Source organism: Grammomys surdaster, unplaced genomic scaffold (assembly GCF_004785775.1).
Source record: "Grammomys surdaster isolate TR1022 unplaced genomic scaffold, NIH_TR_1.0 127, whole genome shotgun sequence".
NCBI lineage: Eukaryota > Metazoa > Chordata > Mammalia > Rodentia > Muridae > Grammomys > Grammomys surdaster.
The window spans coordinates 1595966-1609444 of NW_021604585.1; the positions used below are offsets into that span (position 1 = coordinate 1595966).

At 41.3% G+C, this 13479-nt stretch overlaps 1 protein-coding gene across 3 annotated transcripts in view; it reads left to right on the forward strand.

Moving 5' to 3' along the window:
• The window catches only part of Daam1 (dishevelled associated activator of morphogenesis 1), a 158595-nt gene that overhangs the window by 98296 nt on the left and 46820 nt on the right, over positions 1-13479 (forward strand). For all 3 annotated transcript variants that reach the window (XM_028789181.1, XM_028789173.1, XM_028789189.1), the window contains exon 4: positions 9999-10070. In XM_028789181.1, coding sequence (XP_028645014.1) covers positions 9999-10070 — 72 coding nt within the window. The remainder of the gene's footprint in view (positions 1-9998; positions 10071-13479) is intronic.

The following is a 13479-nucleotide window of genomic DNA, read 5'->3' on the forward strand; positions in this document are numbered from 1 at the left end:
TTACATCTTCCAAATATGTGGAGAATCGAGTCCTAGAAGAGGACAGAGGCCCAAGGACTCCTTTCCAGTGAATATGGTGGTCTTACATGAGAGGCTGACACATTGCAGACACGGGAGCAGAGTCTGATTGGAGTGAAGTTAGGTGGCTGGTGGAAGGGAGACTCTCCAGCAGGAATCTTGGGCAAATCCGAGCCTTTGTTAATTTGGGCATAGGGACCCTGCAACAGAGTATTAGTGACGCACACTGGCTTCCATGTTTCACCTTCACAGGTTATGTCTTCTTCAACCAGGAAATACTTACCACATCTCTTAACCTACTGAACTGCAGTTAAATAGAGAAGATGCTTAGTGTCCCTTCTTAGTGTCCTGAGTGCTCTCCAACCTTGTCTTTGCCCTGTTTCACAATATTAAAAGCTGATTGTTAAGAACTTGATAGAATATCAAAGGATTTCACCCACTGAAGTGCAAATTGTGTCTGATGCAATGGATTGTTGCCCACTTGACTGGTTGTGTATCTCTTTGTTAATTTCATCTTCATGATGAATATGTATATCTAGTCTTTGGATTCCGTTTTGAACTGACAAACATCTTACTGGCTCCCTCACGTACTAATGAGCTCTGTAAAACCTTTGATAGCAGTTCATGCAGACATTTTGTATTCTCAAAGATGTTAAGACAGACTGTTAAACTTAGATAATGAATGAAGGAGAGGCAATGTATTCAGGTTAATATGATGTTTTTAAGACTGTTTTATTTGAGAATACAGGACAAGTTAACCAGAGGCTCTATGGGAAGATGAGAACTTTTATCCAGGCTCTACTAGACGTTTCTACTAGACACCAGAAAAAGGAAGGAGTGAGGTTCTAGGGGTTGGAAGAAATGTTCTCACATGCCTAGAAGACATAAGACATGGATGACATTCCTTTGGTATATTAAGAGGCATGTGTCCAGAAGAGCAGAGAGAGCAGAAGTGAGAAAAACATTCCACAGCAGCTCTCACTTCTCACAGTGTCTTGTCCGATGGTAAGCCATGGGAGTTGCCACCCATGTTTGATTCTGCTAACATAAGATTTTTGTTTTAGAGACAAAGCATCTTCATTCTTGTAATGAACCGCTTCCATGTATAGTGTATGGCCTCTTTTGTTTTTTAAAAAAAAAAACACTGATAAAACATGGAGCATCATGTTCTCTACTTTATACACAGTCTCTCTTTTAGTACTAAATGTTGTTACTGAAACTGTCAGGAGAACAGGGGCCTGTTCTGTTTTCTCTTGGAGAGATTCTAATTAGAAATCTTCTTAGAGACTGCTCTTTGTGGCCCATTGTTGACATAAATATGTGAGAAGAGCCCTTTCATGGAAATAGATCTGTGGGAATCTTCTCTGCAAATAACGGACATGCAAGTCAGATGAACTTATGGCAACCGTGATTGATGTGTTTGCTGAGGAAGATAAACAGTGCTGTGCAGCCAATAGAGAAGCTTTGGCTTGTTAAAGAGAATTATATGTTAAAGGGAACATATAATCACACGTTCAAATCGTTTAAATACCTGCTGGATTGTTGTAAATATTAGACTTTTTCCAGGCTGTTCCCAAGAGGCAAGATGCCTGAAGTTACAAATAGATATCTGTGGATTCAGCATGAGGGGGAATTGCCTAATAGCTTTATGTGAGTGCTGTTTCCAAAATTGGTGTGCTTCTGAACCCCTTCTCGATAGTAATCAGTCACCTATTATTAACTTTACAAGAGGACCCAGTGAGAGGGAACTCCATTAGGGTGTCTTTAGTGTCAAAGGCCACTCATAGAATTCTGCATGGCTTTCCTTAAAAGCATACAGACATTTTATAGCACTCTGAATGTCATTGCCTTCACAAGTCATCCTGACTCTTTTCAGAAGAATGATTGATGTTCTGAGGCTGAGGAGGTGCTGGGCTTCCTGGCAGATGGTGAAGCCACTATTCTGTAATCATCCTGTGCGTGGGTCCAACCGGATTTTGGTAACAGATGTACTTGATGTGTAATTATGGCAGTGGTCAAAAAATATACCAAGACTGGCAGTGGGATGACCACATGAGTATCTTGTAATAAGACAGTGGAGAGATTATTTCTTGAAGTTGACTGCCTGCCCTTGGCAAGCTTCATATAGAGTACATTTTGTTCACGACTAAGAGTTGAAGACAGGTGTTCTAAGGACCAAAGGAGCCAACAGTTCAGGGAGCCCAGGTTTGGGAACCTTGTAATCCTCTTCTCAACAAAAAGAATAAAGAAGAAGAATTAGGGGTGTGTGTAAGAATGTAAAGGAGCTAATAGTGCTATACTGTGTTTTAAATTGGGTGTATTTTTTTATAAAATGTGTTTTTATTTTTTGTAATTTTAATTAAACTATAATTACATCATTTCCTTCCTCCAGCTCATCTGTCCTCTCCCATTATTCTTTCTCAAATTGATGCCCCCTTTTTCTTTGATTATTATGGTTACAAATACATATACATCCATCCATCCATCCATCCATCCATACAAACATACATACATACATACATACATACATACATGTGCATTGTATAAATATATAAGTACAACCTGCTATGACCATTTAGTGTTGCTTGTGTGCATATGATTTCAGGACTGACCACTTGATATTGGCTAACCAGTTATGGGATTCATCCTTTGTGGTTGTTTGAATGAGACTAGCCCCCTTGGCTCATATATTTGAATGTTTGGTTTCCAGTGATGGGCTATTTAGAAAGCAATAGAAAATGTGGTCTTGTTGGAGGAGGTGTATCCCTAGAGGAGGGCTTTGAGGTTTGCAAAGCTCACACCAAGTCCAGTGTTGTTTTCTCTGTGGATAAGACACACTCAGCTACTGCCCCAGCACCACATCTACCTGCCTATTGTCAAGATGGTCAGGGACTGACTAGCCCCCCAAACTGTAAGCAAACTCCCAATTAAATGATTTCATTTATAAATTGTGTCTCTTCACAGCAATTGACAAGTAACTAAGAAACTCCTTGAAAAACTCCTTCTCCTTGTCTCTCTCAGCAACCATCAGTTGCCTGTATTTCTGTCTAAGGATGGGGTATGATGAGACTTTTACCAACCCTGGTAGAATATCTATTGGTATTTGCATTGTTCACGTCTTTTTCAGGCAGCCATATTATTGTGGAATCATGCATTTGGCCTCTCTGTCATTTCCTGGAAACAATTTCACAGCAGATGTCCTAGTCCTCTAACTCTTACATCCTTTCCATGGCCCTTTTTTGAGATGCTCTAGGAGCCATGGGTGCCAGAAGCTGCTACTATGCCATTTGTAAAAGTAGGGTGGAAGTTTTTCAGAGGATGATGAGTTTGGCATGGTAGACTTTATATACCTGTAGATAATGCTTCTCTAGAAAATATTGAGGTTACTAGACAGGTTCCAAACACTTTGTGAGTCAATCTCAATTTACAACAGACATTAAAGACAGAGGTAAAGTAGTGCCGGGGAGAGTAGAAAGCATAAGAAGTAATTAGTGACCATGTTAGGATTTTGATATACTTCAGCCTTCTTGAAAGCTGTGTCAGGTCCTGGCCAGCACAGATGTCAACAAGCTACTACTAGTGCACCAGCTCTATCAAGTCACCTGTTCATGTAAATAAGCTATTACTGAACATGGCAGTTCTCATTTGTTTATGTTTCTACATTGGCTGCTTTCCTCTCACACAAGGACAGATAAGCTACAATGACTATGTCCTGTGCATTGCCTGAGATACACCTATCAGGCCTTTTAAAGCAGTTTGCTGACCCTTTGCCTGCTGGTTGGCCCATATGCTCGCATGTTCTGACAAGGTGTCATTGATACTCATTTTAAGATGGAGGAGAGGCTGCAAAGTTACTGGCAAGGCCTTGCACCCAGTGTTTCCCCATTTCCATATAGCTCATTCTTCTTGACACTGGACCTGGTCTCAACACTGTCACCAACTCTTTGTCATTTATTTGAATTTTCTTAGACTCCTGGATCGTGGAGGCAGACTAATAGAATACTCTCAATCTATCTGTCCCTTTCTGCACAGTTTTCTGTTACAAATTCTAGACACAAAATGGATTACTTAGCATCCACTATATTCATTTGTCTGTAGAACTAGGTTCATGAAGTTAGAAATAATAATGACAATTGCATGCAAGAAGGTGGCTAATCATTAAGGGGATTTCTTAGTCCTCTGTTTCCTAATAGCATTTCCCTTACACATAGAATAGATTTTGTTGTTCTTAGTTACCTTTCCTGTACAATGGGAACCATTGGAATAAAATTCACTTCACCTGCTGACACATCCTTTTGGTTGCACTTGTATTTTATTGTTTGTGAAACAATCTTCCCAAAGGATCCTATAATAATTTCAAAGAAATTTACATATACTTAAAAACTTAATTTTGTGATTCTACTCTAAATTCTATTTATAGACGTAAAAGACTTGAACTGCTACCAAAGGAATATATTCATGCCTCTCCCTCTCCATATATCCATCCTCTTTAATTATTTGCTATAAAGTGATGCAGTGAAAAAAATTTGTGATACATACCCATATAACTGTGAGTGAACAGTATGGACTACATTTCTGAAAATATATTTAACTCAATTTCAAAGGCTAATAGGCTTCTATATTTGAATGGTTACTGCCAGAGTATACTTGATTTTCAGTCTCAGCCAATAAGGGCTAAGAATGGCTCCAGTTAGAGACAGTGACATTATGATATCCTAGCTCACATTTTTTGAGCTTGTTCTGTGTGCACTTTTTCCAGTGTTCTGGTCTGTATTGGATTTATGTTTTTATGTCCTCACAGTGACACTACTGTGAGGCAGCTTTGTGAAACTAAAGACATACAGCAAGCCTCGTAGTGAGCAGGCGATGGGTGTCTCACCTCCATGTCTAGGACACAGTCAAGTTGGAAGTGCTAGTGAGGACAAGTCTAAGATGTAACTTTGTGCTTATCCCAGAGTGAGTGAATCTAAGAAGCAATGCCAAATGATTCTGTGCAGACTAATGTTGAGAAAAACAAGTCACTTGTGCATTTTTAAAAGAATGGAGGAAGATTCTTCACCACTGATCTGAGATTTAAATGAAAATGTTCTATTTGGAGATGACATGAGCTTAGAAAGCATATCTTCACCTTCTAAGGTATCTGGATTTTACATGTGCACATGCGTGTGCACACACACACATACACACATTCACACACATATGCACATGTACACATACTTCAGGTAATAAGGAAAAGAGGTCAGCTGGAGGTAAAGGCAAAGTGTCAGAGGTGAGCTCTGTCTAGCAGGAAATCTCAGCCGTCTGTATCCTGCTATCTATCTCTGAAGGCCTCCTAACAAACAGGAGGAATTGTATTAAAGAAATGACAAGACAGCACAGACTTGGGTGGCTACTGAGTGACAGTTGGACTGGCTGTTGACAGTGAGTAGTTCTGCCGCTGAATCACTGGACGATGTACATTTTTACAAGTCATTGATGTTAGAAGTTGAAGTTTGAAATTAAGGACAGTAGAGGCTGCACTTCCAACATGTCTCACTGCTGGACTCTTAAGAACGTGTAGAACTTCAGAAACATTCTGACCTCGCTCCTATTTTTGAGAAAAGGAAAATAACCCCAGATGTATTCACGCTTATCCAAACTGTCAACTGAGTCCTCAGATGGCTGAATCAGTGGCCTTCCATCATATCAACTCTTGAAAAATAAGTGGCAGATGTATATATTCTCAAAAACCAAAAACCAAACAACAGCAACAACAAAAAACAGCAGAGAATTTAATAAATTCAGATACTTGTTTCTGTTTTAATTATTTAGCGGACCTTCTAAAGATAATTCCCATAAACGAATGTGTGTGACATTTTCTAGAGGCAGCCAAGGTCCTATTTTGATTTTGCTGTTGTGTCAAATACCATGCTGAGATACAGTTTTGGGGAGGACAGGGCTCATTTCAGTTTACAGACTACAGTCCATCAGTGAGGGGTAGTCAAGGCAAGAACTCAGCAGGAACTTGGCGGAAGGCCTGCTCACTATCCACAGAGGATTACCTCTGACCAAGCAACTCATTTCACAGGTGTTATGGGTCTGGAGTTTCTCAGAGATTCTCCATGACCATGAATAAATTTTAATAAATAAAAGGCTTTATTAAGTGCTGGCTAGGACAATGGATACTGGCCAAGACCATACCCGCAACTGGAGATGCTCATCAGGGTATGGTGCGGAGTTATATTATTTAGGAGCTTATAAAGAAAAAACCCACAAGGCTACAGACTTCCTGCCTATGTGTAATTGAGCACACATCCTGTGCAATTGAGGGCAACCAAGCTTGTATACAGAAGCAAAAGCACAAGGTTTGTTATCTTGCATGAACATCAGCCCCCAGAATTCCAGGAAGTTATCTGTCTCTGGGCAAGTGGGGCTTACAGGTTAGACAAATCTTTGTTTTATAGATCTCTTAGCAGCAATTTAAACTTAAAATGTAATGTTAGCCATCACACAGAGGCACAGCAGGAAACAGAGGAATACTGCCCGATGGATAGCTCATTCTCAGCTGGTTTCCTTGTATAGCTTAGGACCACGTTCTTAGAAAATATATTACCCACAGTGGCCTGAGTCATCCTCAACCAGTTAACAACCAAGGCAGTCCCCCAAAGACATTCCACAGGCCAGTTTAATCTAGGGAATTCCTCAACTGAAGTTCTACTGTCATTATTTCTAGATTCTGTTGAGTTGACAGTAAAAGCTAACTGGGACACAAAAGTAGATTTTAACAGGAATTGTCCCTTCTTTGAGTAGACTAAAAAGAGCATTTAATATGAGTCCTGAGTTTGTATTTACTTGGGGCAACTTCTCAGTGTCATGAATGGTGATCAATAACCTGTCTTGGGAGGTTTATTTTGTTTTTTAAATAGACCTTGCTACAGTGCCAAATTGGCTTCAAACTCACAACCTTGCTTCAATCTCCCAAGTGCTAGGTTCATATATTTGATCTACTGTACCTCACTACATCTTAAGAGAATATCTTAAGAGGGGGGAAAAACCCCTCTTTTTTTCATAGACAATATTAAGTTAATATTCTTGCTTAGAGAAATGTTATAACAGGATTGGAGAAGAAGGCAGCGAAAACAGACTTAGCTAAGTAGGTGCTTGTCTTCGGTCCCAAGTGTCTAGAGCTGCAGAGTTAAAAGCTATGGCTACCTGCATTTGAGAAGATGGCGGAAGAGATAGGTCAGAGAGAAGCTTTTCAGCCACTCTCTGTGCACAGAAATGTATACATAAGGCACAAGGAGGGGCTAGGGAGCTCCTCAAAGAATGCATAGAGAGCCAAGTAGAGGTGGCATGGAGACATCAGAGCTTATGTCACATGTGACACAAGTTGCAATAAAGTGTAGGGAAAGGTGAACTTGTTTTGTCTGCTGCTGTATCCTGGTTTTTCTATAGTTAGATGACTGAAAATAAAAGGCAGCCTTGCATTTGTCACCTGTGGCTCGTGAGGCATTTCATTTCCATAAGCTTAGGAGAGAGTGTGCCCTGATCCTTTCCCGGTACCCTTTTCACTCCCTTGAGGACTGTGGCTTGGTCTTTCCTTGCCCCTTTCTTCTTTGGTCAAAACAATGTGCTAACATTTAATATGAATCGTGAAGCAGACTAAAGGAAAAGATAGTCTTTAGAACAAGGTCAGATACCTGATGGGCTGTGCACGTACTCAGTATTACTGTTTGGTCCATTACACGTGGCACATCTATACAGTCCTGATGATCTTACCTGCTTCTTCCCTAGAAGAAAGAACTAGAGCTGAGATAGGTGGATAATGTCAGGGGCACTGGACATATTTTCTCTTTAACAAGGACACACATGCTGTTAGGAAGAAAATATGACCTTAGAAGTGTCTTCTCCTTGGCGTGTCTCAGTGTCCTCGGTTTTTATAGGATGGTCACCCTCTTCCCTCAAACTCCCAGCCAGAAGAGCTGAGTTTTTTTTCTGACTCCTCAGTGAGAGCTATAGATTTTAACAATCACGATAGAGAACAGACTCAGACTTGAATTCCATCTGGCTACTACTGCATCCTTCCGTACATCTACTCTTAACTGTTAGTATTATTCAAACATTTCAAAATTGCAAAGTCTTCCTTCTAAAATAATCTCTGTTTTGTATCCAGGACTATGGAGCTTACAACAGACAGACTTTTGTGTAACCTTGGACATAGGACTTGATTTTGTTTGCTTTGGAAATTTGCCCTGGTTTGGGGAGAATAGAAAGATCTGGCACCTTCTATTTCATTTTATAGGTTCAAATACCATTGAATATCACTGAGGGCTTTGGCTTGTTAAACGCGTTGGTAACAGCTGGGCTTTGCTAATTTTAATGCTACTTTTAAGAGGAAAGCTGGGTTCAGCATTTATTTATACCACCACTCTAGTTCTTTTATTAACAAGTTAAATTATAACCAAGAGCCGTTCTTAAAACTCATCAGGCTTTCTGAATGTTTTTAAATCACAAGAGTATATAATCCTGCCCAACTTCAAAGTCACTGCTGTACCCATGGCCCTCATCATCCAGCTCTGTGTCCCCTGCTGCCCACTCCGGTGGCCCTGTAAACAGCCATGTTTGAAAATAGTCTTGAACTATATTTCTTTTATCACTCCTAAGTAGACCCACGTGGAAGTGGAAACCTAGGGACAGAGGGTGTGTGTGTGTGTGTGTGTATGTGTGTGTGTAGGGGGAGTAATGGTGGCTCATAGCTATAATCTCAGTGCTTGGAAAACTGAATCAGGGGGATCACTCTGCAGCTCTACAGTTGAGGCCAGCCTGGGTTATAGAAAGAGGGAGAAACCAAGGGGTTTTTAGAGATAAGATCTAAGCTAAAATTAAAAGCTCCTCCTAGAAATCACTCCCAAGGACCAGTGTGTGTGTTTATATGTATGTCTAAGCATGTATGGGCTGCTGAAACTAAGAAAACTGAAGCCAGCAGTAACTCTTTGGGCATCTTACAGCAGCTATGTGTACATGGCAGTGTCTTCTCCTAGGATAACCCCTTATATCAGGGTGCTCTCTGAATAGAAAGATGGAGACCTACTGAAATGCTATTCTACATTTACTATTCCCTATTTACATGAATGCCTCTCAACACAGAGGTGTGCAGAGATCATGGAAACCAAGCACAGCGTGCCTTTTGGATGAGCTTGGTGTGTCTGTGCAGCAGAGACTCCAGCTGACAGGGAGGTTTAGTTCATGTCAGTGAGCTCCATCCACAGATGCCCCAGCTGTTTGGGCTCTAGATCAGCCTGGGTTGTGAGACACATCTAACTGAGGTGGTTTTGGGTTTCAGTTCTTTTTAGCAGAGACACATTCTGTTTTCTAACCAAGCTCCTGAGCTGGCTCAGCAGGAGAGCTGTGCCTGGGACTAATGTGTGTCCTTTTATTACCTCCACCAAGTGCCAGTAACCTACTTCCAGCCACATCAAATGAAATCCTACTTCACAATTCTTAATGCCTGTCAGAATCTGAATAGCTGATGGAAAAAATCTAGTCACCAACTGGCCATGTCTATGGTCACTGTCAAGGCTGATCTCCTTCACTCCTGAATTTCATACAGCTGTGTCATCCCTGTGTCATTCTCGGTGTAACATGGGACCTAGATATCCTTCTCAGTATCATTATGTCCCTAAAAGAAAAACTTTACTCCCTGGGGTGAACTCAATTCCCATGTAAACTCCCTTCCTCAGTGGCTAGAATGTATGTGTCCTTTTGTCACATGTGAAACTTCTGCTCATTCCCCCACCACCACCTCTCTATCTGTGGATTGGGAAAACATCCTAGTCAATTGATGACCAGATACTTTAAAAAAGTGTCTCCTGTATTCTGGTGGCTCTGCAGATACCCATCCCGATGCCCAGGATGTCAGCTGTGTTGCTCTGTGTGGACCTCTGGCAATGTAGTAACTTTGCATTTTGTCTTACTTTGTTTTATTCTTTTCATTTTTGTAGGACCAGGAAGAAAACAAGGGAGCAACAAGTTGGCCCGAGTTCTACATTGATCAGCTCAATTCCATGGCTGCTGTAAGTATAATTGCATTCTGTGACAGTCTAAAATAGGGTGCAGAGCATATAGTTGCACAACCAGCTTGATTGAGTAAGATCTTCTGAATGCCGTTGCCTTTCCAGACTCCATTCCCAGCACTCAGTGTTGGAGGTGTTGGGGACGAGGGGCTGAAATGTTGCCTAGCGAAGTGAGTTTTTAAACGTGTTTTAAAGAATCTGCATACACTAACATATGATTGATCTTAATGTTTTAAGAGGAAATGTCATGTGAAACGTGGCTCCTATTCAACTTGAACTTGCTGTTGCTGTGACTAATTATCGGGAGCTTTGCAACACTCTGTGGATGGTAGGATCATCTAACAGTAGTGTGACCTGTCCCTTCATCATGCTCGTGCCTCTCTCCTTCTCTCTGGGAACTTAGTTTCCTGGGGGTTGGGGGTGGGGCGAGAGGTTCATATACAGAATTGTAACATGGTTTGATGAAATGATGTAATAATCAGAATGCCCTTGGGAAAGCTGTGGTCTATGGCTATCAGTTAAAATGCATTCTCAATATCTGAATTTTGGCCTCTGAGATGTTAGGACTCCAGGCAGCTTGAAGATCATCTATTAATCAGAGCTAAAATTGACAACAGGTCATCAGCCTTCGAGCCTTAGTAGCCTAAATCATGTTGCCATTGATAAAAACTGAAGGTTGAAGTCTTTATTTCACAAGGCATACTCATGATTTTAAAAGGGTTGTATCCAACTTTAAGTTGATAATATCAAATAGAAGGTAGTTTCCCAAAGACCCTTCCTCTTTCCTGCCTCCACCCAGGTCCTCATGGAGAATTGTCTTACTACTCCAAGACCTTTAATGTGACCTAGGATTTTACTGCTGCTCTCACTGCAAAAGTTAAAAGCCCACCCAGATCCATGAATTTACCTGCTCTTATTTAAGCTTCAAAGGGCCTAGACTTTCAGTACCTTCCTCTTCTTTCCTCTGTTTCTTTCTTATTCTGCTGTTGTACCTTGAGTAATAAGCAGCCTAGTACATGTGACCAGGACTGTGCAAATTATATAAAAAGCCACAGAAGCAATTTCCTCAAGGGTTTCTAGTCTAAAAACAGAAAAGAGGAGAGGACAGGAGAGGAGAAGATCTGCTCCATACCCCACATCCCCCAAACACCACTCCATACCCTGTGCTCCTCCAGTGATGAGGAAATGGGGACATTGGCGTCTCTGTGGATCATCTAACAGAATGGGAAATTTCTGATGACTGCAAGGACTTCTCTGTGCATCCACAATTTGGAGCCATTCACCAGTTCTTACATGTAGAGGTCGTTTGTGAGTTCTTATTCCTGACTATGAGGAAAAAGGAAATGTCAGGCAGATTGTCTCTGGGTGTAATTAAGTTGACATTGTTTGATGTCTAACAAGAGAAATGCTAAGTTAGTGAATTCTTTGTCCTGAATGGAGAAGTACTAAGTAGTGTGGATTTTCCTTTCCTTGGATACAGGAAGTTGGATTAATTTGTCCTTCAGTGACTTTTGTGTCTAGGGTAGGATTATCCTTGAGTCTCAGGGTCTTTGATATGCCTGTATATGGCCCTTCTTCAAACTCTTTGCTTTCTCCTCTCCCCTGGACAGCTTTTCTTGCAGCATTCTTGAGTGGACTATACTTTAATCATTTGGTTCCTTATCTAAAGTCTTCCCCAGGACATCACAAGGCTATTAGATTGTGGGACTTTGCCTTCCTTTATGTGTCAGACACCTGACATTATCTTTGAAATGCTTCTTCTATTAGGCCTGAGGCATTATCGTTCTAGGGTCAAAGATAAAGAACATTAGCTGACCATCGATCGGTTAGCCAAGTCTCAGAACTCTCGAATGCTTAAAGAAGCAAGGAGCCCAGTAACAGCAGAAACTCTACTGAGTACTCTTTCTCTCACCATCCTGGTTGCCACTAGTCCTTGCTGTAGTTCTGGCTGCCATCTGTGCTAGAGGTTTCTCCACAGCACAGCAAAGCCCTGAGACATTGTCCCTGGGGACAGCGATGGTACATAGTTCCTCCAGATCCTTAACTGTCCCAGGAGCAGGATGCTGGCTGTGCTTGGGAACTGATGAAGAGGCATTTGTCCACATTGTCATCATCTGTCATCTGTAACATCAGTGGCAGCTACTATTGAACTGCCTAGTATGACAGGCAGTGCTGCTGTGCTGTTCATAGAGTCTGAGTCTAAAGGCAAATCACCTTGCCCAAGGTCATCAAATTAAGAAGTGGTCATCTAATTAGGGATTTAAGCTATCTGTCTGAACCCAAAAATAACCTCACAATTAGTCGCTCATTCTTGGTTTTGACATCTGTGGGGTACATGAAATAGGCTGGGGGATGGGACTCTTCCTTGTCCTCTAGGTACACACTGTAGGAACTGTGGTCTGACTGTTGTGGGGAAGGGAAAGCATCTGCTTTCTTTAATGCCTCTGGAGTCTGATAAAAACGGTCCAGGCTGAGAACAGCCACACTTCTATGAAACTCGCCTTCTGTAGAACAAGTTATGTTACATAGGCCTTGGAACAAGAACACATTGTTCTTTAAAGGACCCCTGAGTTACCTTTCGGCCTTTAAAAAGTCAAAGAATGTATGATACAGGAGAATGGCCCAGTTTATAGCAAGGAAATGTTTCAGACCAGAGTGGTTCTGGTCCTGGTCGCTGTGCCACGTCTGTGCACTGTGTCTCAGTGCACATCTCAGCAGCTTTCCCTGAAAGGTCCTTGCCAGTGTGTACTTTGTCTTTTGCTGACTTTGTGTGTGAGCAGACACTTACAACTATTAGGATACCTGTATGTGTAGCAGTGCATACTACTTGTGTAGCCTGGAGACTGCCTCTAGAAATATAGGCTTATCGCCATTATCAGCTATAAGTTGCAAAGGAAACTTCTAAAGCCTGAACACTTGAGGCTTTCTATGAAAAGCAGCATTGGGATGGCAGGTTCATCTATTTATAATAATAATAATAATAATAATAATAATAATAATAACAATAATGAAGTATCTTGAGATGATTTGTGAACCTGAAAAGATAAAAATCCTCCCTGCATTAGAGAAGGGAGTTCCAGTGTAGTTTCCTGTAGCACTTCATAAATCTCCCTACTCTCAGAAGGACACTGCCATCTCTGTGTTCAGAACCCTACTCCATCCAGCATTGCTTAAATGCAGGAGTACAGGCACCTTTATCTAGTTTGGGTGACCCACAGTAAAACACAGTTTGAGTTCAGCATGGCCTTACAAGTTAATCTACAAAACAAGGAGTGGTACCTATTATAAAGGCCTGATGCTGAGCTGCAAATTCAAAGCAATTTCTGAGACTCTAGAGAAGTCCAGCTGCCACTGGAGACTGAATGCCCTTCATGAATTCACAGAGTTTTCCACAGGATGGCTCTCACAG